Source organism: Conger conger, chromosome 9, assembly GCF_963514075.1.
Source record: "Conger conger chromosome 9, fConCon1.1, whole genome shotgun sequence".
In the NCBI taxonomy this organism is placed as follows: domain Eukaryota; kingdom Metazoa; phylum Chordata; class Actinopteri; order Anguilliformes; family Congridae; genus Conger; species Conger conger.
This window is the reverse complement of record NC_083768.1, coordinates 42,265,891-42,278,384: the sequence shown is the minus strand read 5'-3', so window position 1 is coordinate 42,278,384 and position 12,494 is coordinate 42,265,891. Positions and strand designations below refer to the sequence as shown.

The following is a 12,494-nucleotide window of genomic DNA, read 5'->3' as shown; positions in this document are numbered from 1 at the left end:
GGCAAGCCCTTTCCTTGGCTTTTGTGTCGCAATAAAACAAAATATTAAGTAACAGCAATTGACGAAAAACCGCAATTAGGTCACAATTGCATTTTCAATCGCAGTTGTGACATCACAGGCGTTGTGAGACCTATAAGTACAATGACTAGATATTTTTAGCACTATAGAAAATAGTTTTTAAATAGAAGATTATTTAATTTTTTCAAACTAAGTTTTTACTTTTGTGTTGTAATACTACACAATATTAAACCATTGGGGACCAAAGGAAATTAGGTCACAGATGCCTTACAATCGCAATTGCGACATCACAGGCGTTGTTAGTTATATAAGTACACTGATAATTCCGTTTCATTGACATTGTAGATGACAGAACATCTATGTGTACCTGAAGGCAACCTTTCAAAGCAATAGGTTAATATGGACTTTAACTATAATTTACAGAGCACTGCACCGTATTTATTCTATCCAGGTTATGGTAAGTACTGGTTTTATGACATTTATAGAAACTTTTTAACATTTTTGCAAAATCTAGAAATGAATCAAAAACCACAATGTATTTGGAGATTCTTGTTGTGGTTTCTGCTCTGTACTCAAACAAACAATTTAAATCAATGGTTAAAGTGCAGACCTTTAACATACATTTGAGGGTTTTTGCATCCATATTGGGTAAACCTTGTTTATACAATTTTAGGGGACCAAAAATAATTGGACAAATTAAAACACAATTAAAGTCATCATATCTGCGATGCATAGACATCGACGCTGGGTACCTTCTCTGGTGATGCTCTGCCAGGCCTGCACTGCAGCCCTCTTCAGCTCCTGCTTGTCTCAGGGGCTATTTGCGTTCAGTCTGGTCTTCAGCATGTGAAATGCATACTCAATTGGATTGAGGTCAGGTGACTGACTTGGCCTCTCAAGAACATTCTACCTTTTGGCTCAAAAAAAACTCCTTGTTTGCTTTGGCTGTATGTTTTGGATCATTGTCCTGCTGCATTTGCTTGGATCTGATAAATAATAATTTTTGAAAGAATGGTAAATGGTTGGCATTTATATAGTGCCTTTATCCAAAGCGCTGTACAATTGATGCTTCTCATCCACCCATTCATACACACACTCACACACCAAAGGCGATTGGCTGCCATGCAAGACACCGACCAGCTCGTCAGGAGCATTTAGGGGTTAGGTGTCTTGCTCAGGGACACTTCGACACAGCCCGGGCGGGGGATCAAACCAGCAACCCTCCGACTGCCAGACGACTGCTGTTACTGCCTGAGCCATGTCGCCCCATCAATGAACACAACTGAGCCAGTTCCAGTGGCCATACAGGCTCAAGCCAGCACATTACCTCCACCATGACAGATGAGGTGGTGTGCTTTTCGATAATGATTCCTCCACACTCCTCTTTCCCTCACTCTGCTACAGGTTAATCTTCGCCTCAGCTGTCCATAACACCTTGTTCCAGAACTATACCAGTCTTTTAAAGTATGTTTTTGCAAACCAGAACCTGGCCATTCCATTCTTGAGGCTTGCTAGGAGTTTGCATCTTGTGGGTGAGCCCTCTGAGTTTATGCTGACCGTCTTTGACACATCTACGCCTACATCCTGGAGATGTTCTTGACCTGTTGAACAGTTACAAAGGGATTTTTCTTCACCTTTCAAATGATTCTTCTGTCATCCACTACACTGGTCTTCCGTGGTCTACCAAGCTGTGTGCCATTGCTGAGCTCACCATTCTTGCTTCTTAACAATGTACCAAACGATTGATTTGGAAAAACTTATTGTCTCTGATTGATTTATTTAGATCCTTCAGCTTACTGCTGGCCTGCTTAAATGGCATTGACACTTCTTTGGCCCTCATGTTGAGAGATGACAACAGACTCCAATTCCTACACTATACACCCAATATGGATGTAGAAACCCTCAAATTAAAGCTAAATGCCTGCACTTTAACTTCGTAGTCATTGTTTTATTTCAGATTCAGATCAGCTGGAGTACAGAGTCAAAACAACCAAAAATATGTTACTGTACGGACTGCACTGCAAACTACGGACTGCACTGTATTTGCACAGAAGCCAGGATTGTGGTTAAAAATTGGATAAGAAAAACATAAAATTACCTGAAATAACCCCGTTGGTTGCATGGTGGCAAGCAATGACCACACACACAATGAGGTTTTCAAGCTAAGTGTGTTACTGCACTGCACTGTCAACTCTTCACACACAACAGGCAGCCATTTTGAATAATTTAGCAGAGGGAGATATCAACATGATCACCTTTTCCAGCACTTGTTACTGATTGGCCTTTTTACCCACAGGGTACGCTCAGCTCCAAGTGGTCCCGCCCACCCCCGTCTGGACCTTCTGTCCGAAAATGAGGTGGCCCCACTGCTGTCACATGACCCACCCGGAGCCAGAGGCCCAGCCCCGCCCGGAAACCGCGAGGGCGCCGAGGAAGAGGCCGAGGAAGAGGGCGCCGAAAGCCGCAAACTTCTCTGAGAAGTACCGGCGGCTGATGGAGGTGACGGGGAGGGGAGGCGCGGGACCTCGCGTCCCCGGAAACGGCCCCGCCACCCGGCCGCACCCGGACAGCTTCGCGGTGATGTACAGGACGTGGATGGAGGTGTTGAGCAGGAGCGTGGAGAGAGCCAAGCTCGGCCCGGCGACTGCGGCCGGCGCCCGGGACCCTAGAGCCAAAATGGCGGACACGACACCGCCCCTTCGGGTGGAGAAGAGCCAAGCATACCTCAAGATAGAAATGTGGGACACGGCCGCAATGACGGTCAGGGAAATGGCCAGTGAGGCCCAGCATCAGATACCTGTGCCCCAGAATTCCCCAGGCGAGCCCCTGTACCTGTTTTCCCCCAACCTCCCCCCTGTGCTGCCCCAGGACCCGCAACCCAGCACCAGTCTGGGGCAGGGCTGGGAAGCACCTTCTGGCTCCAACAGTCTTGCTCAAGAGGGAGGCTGGGAGCGCCTCCTCCTTTGGTGAAGCTCGCTGCAGTTGGGTGGGATGGGCAGCCATTTTTGGAAGCTGTAGATTCCAAAAATGAGTCTTCCATGTGTCTCTTCCCAATGTCTTCCATACATTTACAAATAAAACCTTTGGAAAGCTGATTGTGTTGCATTGTGTTTGGACCCTTTCAGGTGTGAGATCACAGATATGAGATTAGAATGTTGTTGACTGAACGTTCTGAACGACTGAACGTTCGGATGATGACGTAACAGGCACTACTGGTCATTGAAAGCAATCAAGTTCTAGAACACTGACTTGGATTTATATATATATATATATATATATATATATATATATATATATATATATATATATATATATATACACATAAAATTATGGGATTGTCTGGAAATGTCATATCCAATTTTTTATGATTATGTTGACCACCTTTTACATTACATTTTAAATTACTGATAGTGTAATTGTTTTTGTATTCAAGAGGTAATCTAATATTGGTTTAGATTCTGTTGAGAGTTCTGATAATATATGACGCTGATAAAGAGAGGATTAAGACTAGAAGCCCTGAAACTCCCGCCATAAATCACTGTTCAGTTAGAGGTTCAATTCCCCTGAATTGATCACTGAATTGTGATCCCATCTCTTTCTGACTATGACCCGTCTCTGCTCTCAGGAGACCAAGCACAACCTGCTTTTTCATCAGTGCCGAAAAGTGAGTTTCCTTTAAAAATATGATATGAATATGATAACTCCGTTCATATCTTATTTTCTTTCGGAGGTGGCTTTGAATATTTTCAGTGGGAGGGGTTTGGCAACACTGCTCGTCACGTAGTTTACGTCACAGCAAAGGAGGTCTGAAGACGCGTGGGCATGCGCACTAGCAGTCCTTACGAATTTGTGACACGGAGGATAACAGCCGAGGTGAGTCGGGGTTGAATGTTTCTTCATACTTTCAGTTATATAAAAATTGTAAATGTAAATCTTGGTATTCATGAAACTATTTTAAATCTTACAAGCCTGTACCCGAACAAAATGGCCAACTTAGATTCTGACAGTCGTAGTGAACTAACGGTAGCTGCCTAGCTTGGTAATTTGGATGATTCGAGTGCTTTAAGTACACGTAAGCATAGCTAGGGTAGTAGTGGGCTACATCACAGTAGCAAACTAGCTACCAGATTTACTGCAGTAGTGCTTGTTACACTAACTTCTAAATTAGTTAAAGCCCTAATGCTCGTAAACGTGTTACGTCCGGGACGCTAGAGTTTGCATTAAATGAATACAACGAGTTTTATGAAGAGTTTCATGTATTAGCTTTGGCTAACATTAGCCACGTTCAATGAATGTGGTTACACATTGCACTGTCGAAGGCAGGTACACGTAAGCGCTAATTTTGAATCTATGTACGCGTACATAGTCTACATAATCGACAACTCAAGATGGATTATGTATTGTCCAGTCGACTGATCACATCAATTTCTGCCATACAGTTTGTTAAAGTTTGATAGATTGCGAAATTAATGGCGTCTTTAGTGGCAGTCTCTACTCCTGGCCTAATTTACTGCGATATTGCGGAATTTCTGCAAAAACGTAATTAATATACTTTAATTGTGTAACGCATTTGGTAAATCGTGACTCTAACTTGCCGAGTTGCCCGAGTCCCCAAATATGTTTTTTCCCGTGCATACAGAACGTTAATGCACTGCTGTGCAGTATGTTGATATTTGCGTAAAGTAGGTTTGTAACGAGGGATGAGAAAATAAACATTAGAGTGGAGTTACCCCCATGTTACCTTCAGCACGTGAGACTTGTTGTCCTAACCCACAGTGGTCTCAAACCCAGTGCCATGGAGAGCTGGGTATGTGCTGGTTTTTATTCCAGCTTCAGATCTTGATTTTATTTATATATATATATATATATATATATATATATATATATATATATATATATATATGTGAAGTTATTTGTGATTTGTGTTGTCTAAATAACAACCATTGCTTTAATGCAGTTAAATGCATATGGCGAATGAGTAATTGAAATCCATTTAGGCGGCATTGGTTGGAATTAAATCCTGCATACACCTTCCATGGCAACAAGTTTGAGACCACTGCCCTAAACTTTAGGCAGATAATCCATTTGTAGCTATATCGAGTGGGTTTCTGGTATCACATCTTGCTTGTTAACTGGGATAAGGGGAAATGAAAGACCTGTGTTATAAATCGTTATAAGCATCATAAACTCCAGCATATATAAAAAAAAAAATATATATATATATATACCCTCCTGTTGATTCTTCACACTGAGCTAGTTGATTGATTGAAAATTTACCCGGTTGTAATTTGTCCTCCATTGCAGATGAGGGCGCTGTGTTTTATTGCTGTGCTTGCCGTGCTGGGGGTGGTGGCAGGAGAGGAGGGGGCTCGAATCTTGGCCTCCAAGTCCCTGCTGAACCGCTACGCGGTGGAAGGGAGGGACCTCACCCTTCAGTACAACATCTACAACGTTGGGACCAAGTACGTGTCTCCTGCCTTGCCTGGCACACCTTAACGTGTCACTTAATGGAAGGGTCACGTGGCGCACTACTGCACACTCCAGTCACTGACCTGGAGGAGTCGATGGGTGTGATCGCCTTTGTCTCGCAGCACTTAATTGGTCAGTTCGGGGGTTGATTACTCACTTATCCGCTCCCTTGGTTTGCATGGGTCTCAACCCTTTAAAGGTGTGAGGTGTGAGGTCACGTGGTTTGAATGTTCTTGACGGAACATTCTAATGCTGATGTCACAAATCCCTGCTGGCAACTGAATGCAGTGGCGTTCTGGAACACTTTTGAATTTGAACATTCCAAAAAGCCTACTGCACAAAGGATTATGGGAATACGGTGGAATTCCATTGCCCCTGTTCTGTAACATGTACCAGAGTGTGTTTCTGCCTCAAGCACTAGCTCTTACTACAGATGTAATATAGCAACAGCCACAGAGAGGGTGTTTTGCAGTTCTGTGTTCAGTTCAGCCATTTTGACTGATTAAACGCTACACAATGCAATGCAAGCAGCCGGACTGCTATTGTATCCCACAATTGTGTGCAAGCTCAGCTGTGTGCTAAAACTGCCTCCTCTGCCCTCCAGCGCCGCCCTGGAGGTGGAGCTGTCCGACGACTCCTTCCCGCCGGAGGACTTCGGAATCGTGTCCGGAATGCTCCACGTCAAGTGGGACAGGATCGCGCCGTATCCTTGACGACGCTCGCTGCTGCTGCTTGCTTGTTTTTGTCCCGTTCCCGAATGTATTCATTGAAGTGCCTCATTTTTCAGCTTATGACCTGTATTGGTTTTATACTGGTTTCATACATAATATCATTTTGTAATTCCTCTAAATTCTGTACACCTTCATAATTTCTAATGCTTTAACAATGGGGGAAATATTTCCAACTTCCCACTTTTCTAGCGACCCTGATTTTGGTTGCCCGGGTACTTGTTTCCATGACACAGTTGTTGGAGTTTATAACTGTAACTCTCCCTTTTTACAGCCTACTCCTTGCCTTTTTTCTGTCTGTGCTATCTGACCTCGGTCTTCTCTCTCTCTCTGTATGCAGTTCCTCTGTTTCATATTGATCTCACCAGCCTATCTTTAACCACTTTGTACTACGACCTCATTTCCTGTGTGTATTTCAGTCACAGGAAGTCTTGCTGTATCTCCAGTTACTGGAAATGGAAGCTAGAGTTGCCTTAGTGACTCTGGCTAAAGCTTTAGCAAGTTGTTCTCGCAGTGGTTTCGTTGGCTTGAATCGCTTAACTCCGATAAATATTGCGATTTCATTACTCAAAAGAAGTAACTGACAGTTAATTACTTGTTCACATGCTTCTCAGTGTTAACCTGGGGGTTTCACAAGGTAGGATTACAGAGTTAGCTGCATAACTGGGCTGAGTAAAACCCACAAAGCAGAATCAATGAATTAGCTGGATAGCTGCACTGAGTAAAACCCACAAAGCAGGATCACTGAGTTAGCTGGGTAACTGCGCTGAGTAAAACCCACAAAGCAGGATTACTGAGTTAGCTGGATAACTGCACTGAGCAAAACCCACAAAGCAGGATTACTGAGTTAGCTGGATAACTGCACTGAGTAAAACCTGGACTTTTTACTTCAGTCCATGTTCCAGATTTGGACGGGTTTTGGGTTTCACTCAGTTATCCGGTTAACTCAGTAATCCTGCTTTGTGAAACACTCCCCCGGTCAGGCTTACAGTACCCCCGCGGTTCTGAGCGTGCTCAGTGAGGCTGGCGATGTGAAAGCTTCCGGAAGCTTCTGTTCCTTAACCCCGGCCCCCTCTCAGCGCCAGCAACGTCTCTCACACGGTGGTGCTGCGCCCCCTGAAGGCCGGATACTTCAACTTCACCTCCGCCAGCGTCAGCTACCTGGCCCAGGAGGGTGGGCCGGTCGTGGTGAGAACTGCCCCCCTGCTCAACTGCCCCCCTTCCCTTAACTGCCCCAGCCCCCCCCCCCCCGAACAGCCCCCACCCCTCTGAACGCGCTTTGGCTGGCTGAGATCAGTGGAGAGTTCATTTCTTAGTGCCTTTTATGATGTGAAGATAAACGTTGACAGAGCTAGAGCATAGCTTAAATAGAAATGTGACATTTTGGACTGACTGAGTGCAGATGATCAGTGACACGCCCCTCTCCTGCAGGTGGGCTACACCAGCGCCCCGGGGCAGGGGGGCATCCTGGCGCAGAGAGAGTTCGACAGACGCTTCTCCCCACACTACGTACGTATCGCACCTCCCAACCACTCAGATAATACCAATGACACACCCATAACTTATTTATTTTTAATAATATAACTAAATAAAACCTCTCTTTCTCCCTCCCCCTCCACCTCCCCCTCCCTCCCTCCACCTCTCTCCCTCCCTCCACCTCTCTCCCTCCCTCTCTCTCCCTCTCTCTCTATCTCTCCCTGTCTCCCTCTCTCTATCTCTCCCTGTCTCCCTCTCTCTCTCTCCCTCTCTCTCCCTCTCTCTCCCTCTCCCTCTCTCTCCCTCTCTCTCTCACCCCCCCCCCTCTCCCTCTCTCTCCCCCTCTCTCTCCTTCCCCCTCTCCAGCTGGACTGGGCAGCGTTCGGGGTGATGACCCTCCCCTCCATCGGGATCCCCCTGCTCCTGTGGTACTCCAGCAAGAGGAAGTACGACTCGCCCAAGAGCAAGAAGAACTGAGCGCTGCATGCTGGGAAGGACATGGGGCCGGCCGGGGGGTGTGGGCGGGACGTTCCTCATGAGCACAGGAACGGTGGCAGGGCCAGGGGTTTGGGGGTTTTGACAGTATTTGGGATTAAATGAATTGCCCATATTGCGGTAAATGAATGGACGTTGGCTGTTATGTGGGGGCGGGGGTGATTCCCTGACGCTTTCCAGGGGTTGATTTACGGGATGAGTACCCTGTGGGGGGGGGAGGGGGGGGGGGACAGGACGCCTGTGTGCTGCAGTCTGGGGTCCTTGTATGGGACAGGATGAGGGTCGTGTTCCCTTGTTCCCCTGTTTCTCTGGGACAGAGGCTGGACTGGGGGGTTTTAACACTACAGGCAGAGCAGAAATCACTCCTGCGGTCACTCGATTCTGTGGTCCTGCCCCCCCCCAGGCAGGGTTGTCATGGAAACATCTGTAAATGAGGAAGTAGATCTCATTTCAACTTTGGAGGGGACAACAAACGGGACATTTTCTCCAGGATTTTTTTGAGGGGAAACTTAACTGTACCACCCTGGACCGTTTGATGTTTTCCCAAAGTTGGGGGTGATCTACATCCATGTCTGTAAATGATTCTGGCTCGTTTTTGCCATGACAATAAAACGCCAGGTTTTACAAAGAAGTGTGTCATTTTGGTCCCTGTCTCGCGTTTCTGCAGTTTCTGAAATGTATGTTTTCAGTGAGTGTGAGAGAGACCGGAGTAACTGCTTCTAAAGACAGGGGTGGAAGTTGTTTGGAGATGCAGGTGAATGGATGGAAATGAAGATTACTCCACTGGTTTAAGGGAAAGAAGAAAGATGGGGCATGGGTCTACAACCCCTCACACACAAATTTCCCTTTCCGTTTAATTGTAAAGAATGTGTCATTGCAGTGGGCCTCCTAGGATAAATTCTGTCATGCGATGCTTGTGCAGTTGGGATTTTACTCTAACCTTGGAATGTGGTTTTGTTCTAGAACTCCAGTATTGATTATTACATCAGCGTTAGAATATTCTGTTAGGAGCATTCTAATCGCGTGTTTGTGACCTCACAAGTTCCTCTAAACTGGAACAGATAGCTGGGTAGCTCTGCGTGCAAAATGTTTGTTTGGTCATAGATCCAGTCACAGTAAAACCATCCAAACAGAACAAATGCACTTCTATGGCTACTGTCCTAGGGTGGAGAAATGCTTAAGATACACCTTTTTAGAAAACAGAGATTTTGATTTTATTTCAGCAAAGTTGCAGTATTGGAATTCTTCCTGCTTGACAGAAATGTTTATGACCCCTGGATTTAGTACAGCTGGAAAAAAAATTAATGTACGGCCCTCATGAATTTGCCACAGTGTCAATGTAAGTACAGGTAATCGCAGGACTGTGATGGCCGTCAGTGCTTGGGGTTCTGGGGGGGCAGGGGGGGTCGAGCTGAAAGCCCCCCCTCGGGAATCTGCTCGTAAATGGGGCTGGGGGAGGGGCCGGCCTGAGGGGGCGGAGTCAGAGGGAGGCGGCCATCCAATCTCTGAAAAAGGCAGAACACAAAAAAAAAACACTCAATATTCAGGAAATATTACAGAAAGGGTTTCAGGGCAATCAGATGCCAGGGAAATAAAGGTGTGGTATTTGTATATAATTAGATTTTTTAAATTAAAGAAGTAAACTAGAAAGAGAAACAATAATGCATCCAGTAGGTGGCACCAATGTACTATACTTGGTTTGTGAACCACCATAATTCAAAAGAAGAAAACCTTCTCAATTCTTTGCCAATAGAACAGCCGGCACAGGCCCTTCAGGTAAATGACTGGGACCCGCAAGGTCAGTGGTTCTAATCCCGGTGTAGCCACAATAAGATCCACACAGCCGTTGGGGCCCTTGAGCAAGGCCCTTCACCCTGCATTACTCCAGGGGAGGATTGTCTCCTGCTTAGTCTAATCAACTGTACGTCACTCTGGATAAGAGCATCTGCCAAAATGTAATGCGGTTTGCATATAAGAGGAAGGCTGATTTTCTTTATAGATGTGTTTCCTGTTTACAGATGATGCAGCCGTAATTTAAACGGAACCAACTGGGGCGTTTAAGCCTCAACCTCTGTAGAAAGCCAGGGTAGAAAGGCATGACACCATTTACACTTATGACTGCAGCTATGTGGGGTTTTATAAAGATGAAATGGCTATTTTTAATCAAATAAAGAGATAATTTCAGGTTGGGATGCTCCAGAGATGGACTCTGTGTGACCTTTGCCCCCTGTCTGTGCTCATATTCAGTGTGACATCATTGCCAGCATTTCCTGTTCTAACTCGGGCAGTGATTGGTGGACAGGTGGGGGGTGGGGGGGGGTTACCTGTTGGGCGGGGTCCAGGTTGGGGGGGTAGTCTGGCAGTCGCGGGGGCGGTCTGAGGGGCAGGCCGGGGGCGGTCCTGGCAGGAGGGGGGAGGGGTGCTGTGGGGGGCCTGTCACTCAACCCCCTCAGATTCACCTCCGAGTACAGGTGGGTCTGAGCGCCCTCTGGAGGACACACACACACACACACATACACACACAACCATGCACACACACGCAACCATGCACACACACGCAACCATGCACACACATACACAATCACACACACAACCATGCACACACACACACACACACACATGCACACACACAACCATGCACACACACACACACACACACACAACCATGCACACACATACGCAACCACACACACACAACCAGGCACACACATATGCAAACACATATATATCCACACCACGCACACACACACACACACAACCATGCACACACATACGCAACCACACACACACACACATAACCAAACACACACAACCACGCACACACACACACATCCACACCACACACATACATAATAATACATGTTCACAGTTATATTCTGCATTAAATAATCGATACACCCTGCCACACAGAGTGCACCAGGCAAGATCAATCGAGCACAGACACAGACAGAAGTATTTGAATCCAGAGCGATCGCCCCGCCCCCCCCGTACCCTCGCTCCGCTGAAGGTCCGCCCGGCGCCCCATGGCGTAGAAGTCGATGTGGTCATGTGACTCCTGCGTCTGGGTCACATGGTGCGTCTCCTCGTAGGTGTGCATGGGCACCAGCTCCCAGTACTTCTCCTCCCCCAACGCCCGCGGGGGGGTGGGGGGCGGGGAGCGGGCTCCCGGCTGGGCGTCAGCCCAGGAGGAGGAGGAGGAGGAGGGGGAGGGGGAGGAAGAGCGGGCGGCCGTGCTGGCCAAGGCCCGGTGGGGTTTGTTGACGCGGGCGTATTGGGGGTCGCCCGGTTCCACCCCTTCCTGGTCGCTCTCCGCTGGGGGGGTCGATTTCGGGGGGTCGACGGGGATGAAGTTTGGCACCTGCCACAGAACAGGAAATGAGAACACTCGCATATAAACAAAACACGTACAAGAAAATACATTAACTCTTAGTTATGTAAGAATACTCGCGAGTCGTATAGTAGCCACTAAACTCTTCAGCGCACACCTGTGTTCTGTAGGGTCCGCTGGACCTGAACAGTGTGTGAGAGTTGAGAGTGGGCACTTGCACTTTTTGTACATCCATAGAAATTGATTTTACATTTGCATTTACATTTTAGTCATTTGGCAGACGCTTTTAATCCAAAGCGACTTACAACTGCATAGGTTCTTCCACAAGTTAAAGCAACAAATCCAAAACTAGTAAAATACACATGAAGTGCTGTTCTAAACATACAGTCATCATAAGTGCAGTTCTATTTTGGTTTGCTATTTGGCTATTTGTTTTTTTTTGGGTTAGACAAGAGGGATAGGGATATCGGAAAAGTACACACTTCAGTTTTGTAGGGTCTCAAAGAACAGAAGTGGATTCTGATTCTGGGAGGAAGTGTAGTATAGCAGATAGGGAACTGGGATTTTAACCTAAAGATTTCATGTTCGACTCCCAGGTAGAACACTGCCAGTGTACCCTTGAGCAGAGCCTGAATTGCTTTAGTATATATCAGATACTACACTGAAAAACAGTGTCTTAAGTTTACTCTTGTTACGAGTCCGTCTTTTTTGTCTTCTCTCAAGTAGAAAATGTAAACTTGTTTTAAGTTACTTTTTGATTGAAGTGAAATTGTCTCACCCCGTTGGCGAATCTTGAAATTCGTCAAAATCTCTCACCTCATTGGCAATCTTCAAAAGTAATAGAAATCAAATCTTATGACGAAATGTAAGACTAAAATACTGGTAACGCTGACTTTTGTTTTTTGCAGTGTATGTGTATATATACAAATGTATGAGTCACTTGGGATGAGACTGTTAAATGCCCGTACAGTAATGACTTA

At 46.2% G+C, this 12,494-nt stretch overlaps 2 protein-coding genes across 2 annotated transcripts in view; one reads left to right on the top strand and one right to left on the bottom strand.

The window, feature by feature from the left end:
* The first annotated feature begins 3,752 nt into the window (after positions 1-3,752).
* On the top strand, positions 3,753-8,383 carry ssr2 (signal sequence receptor, beta). The gene is made up of 6 exons (XM_061255463.1): positions 3,753-3,891; positions 5,323-5,480; positions 6,092-6,190; positions 7,295-7,403; positions 7,647-7,724; positions 8,058-8,383. Exons 1-6 carry the CDS (start codon positions 3,841-3,843, stop codon positions 8,166-8,168), a joined length of 606 nt encoding a protein of 201 aa, XP_061111447.1. The 5' UTR covers positions 3,753-3,840; the 3' UTR covers positions 8,169-8,383.
* Positions 8,384-9,375: 992 nt separating this feature from the next.
* si:ch73-109i22.2 (SH2 domain-containing protein 7) overlaps positions 9,376-12,494 on the bottom strand; it is a 12,802-nt gene continuing 9,683 nt past the window's right edge. Inside the window, exons 8-10 of the mRNA XM_061256007.1 lie at positions 11,178-11,544; positions 10,511-10,674; positions 9,376-9,691 (exon numbers count right to left, since the gene is read on the bottom strand). Coding sequence (XP_061111991.1) covers positions 9,560-9,691; positions 10,511-10,674; positions 11,178-11,544 — 663 coding nt within the window. The 3' untranslated portion in view covers positions 9,376-9,559. The remainder of the gene's footprint in view (positions 9,692-10,510; positions 10,675-11,177; positions 11,545-12,494) is intronic.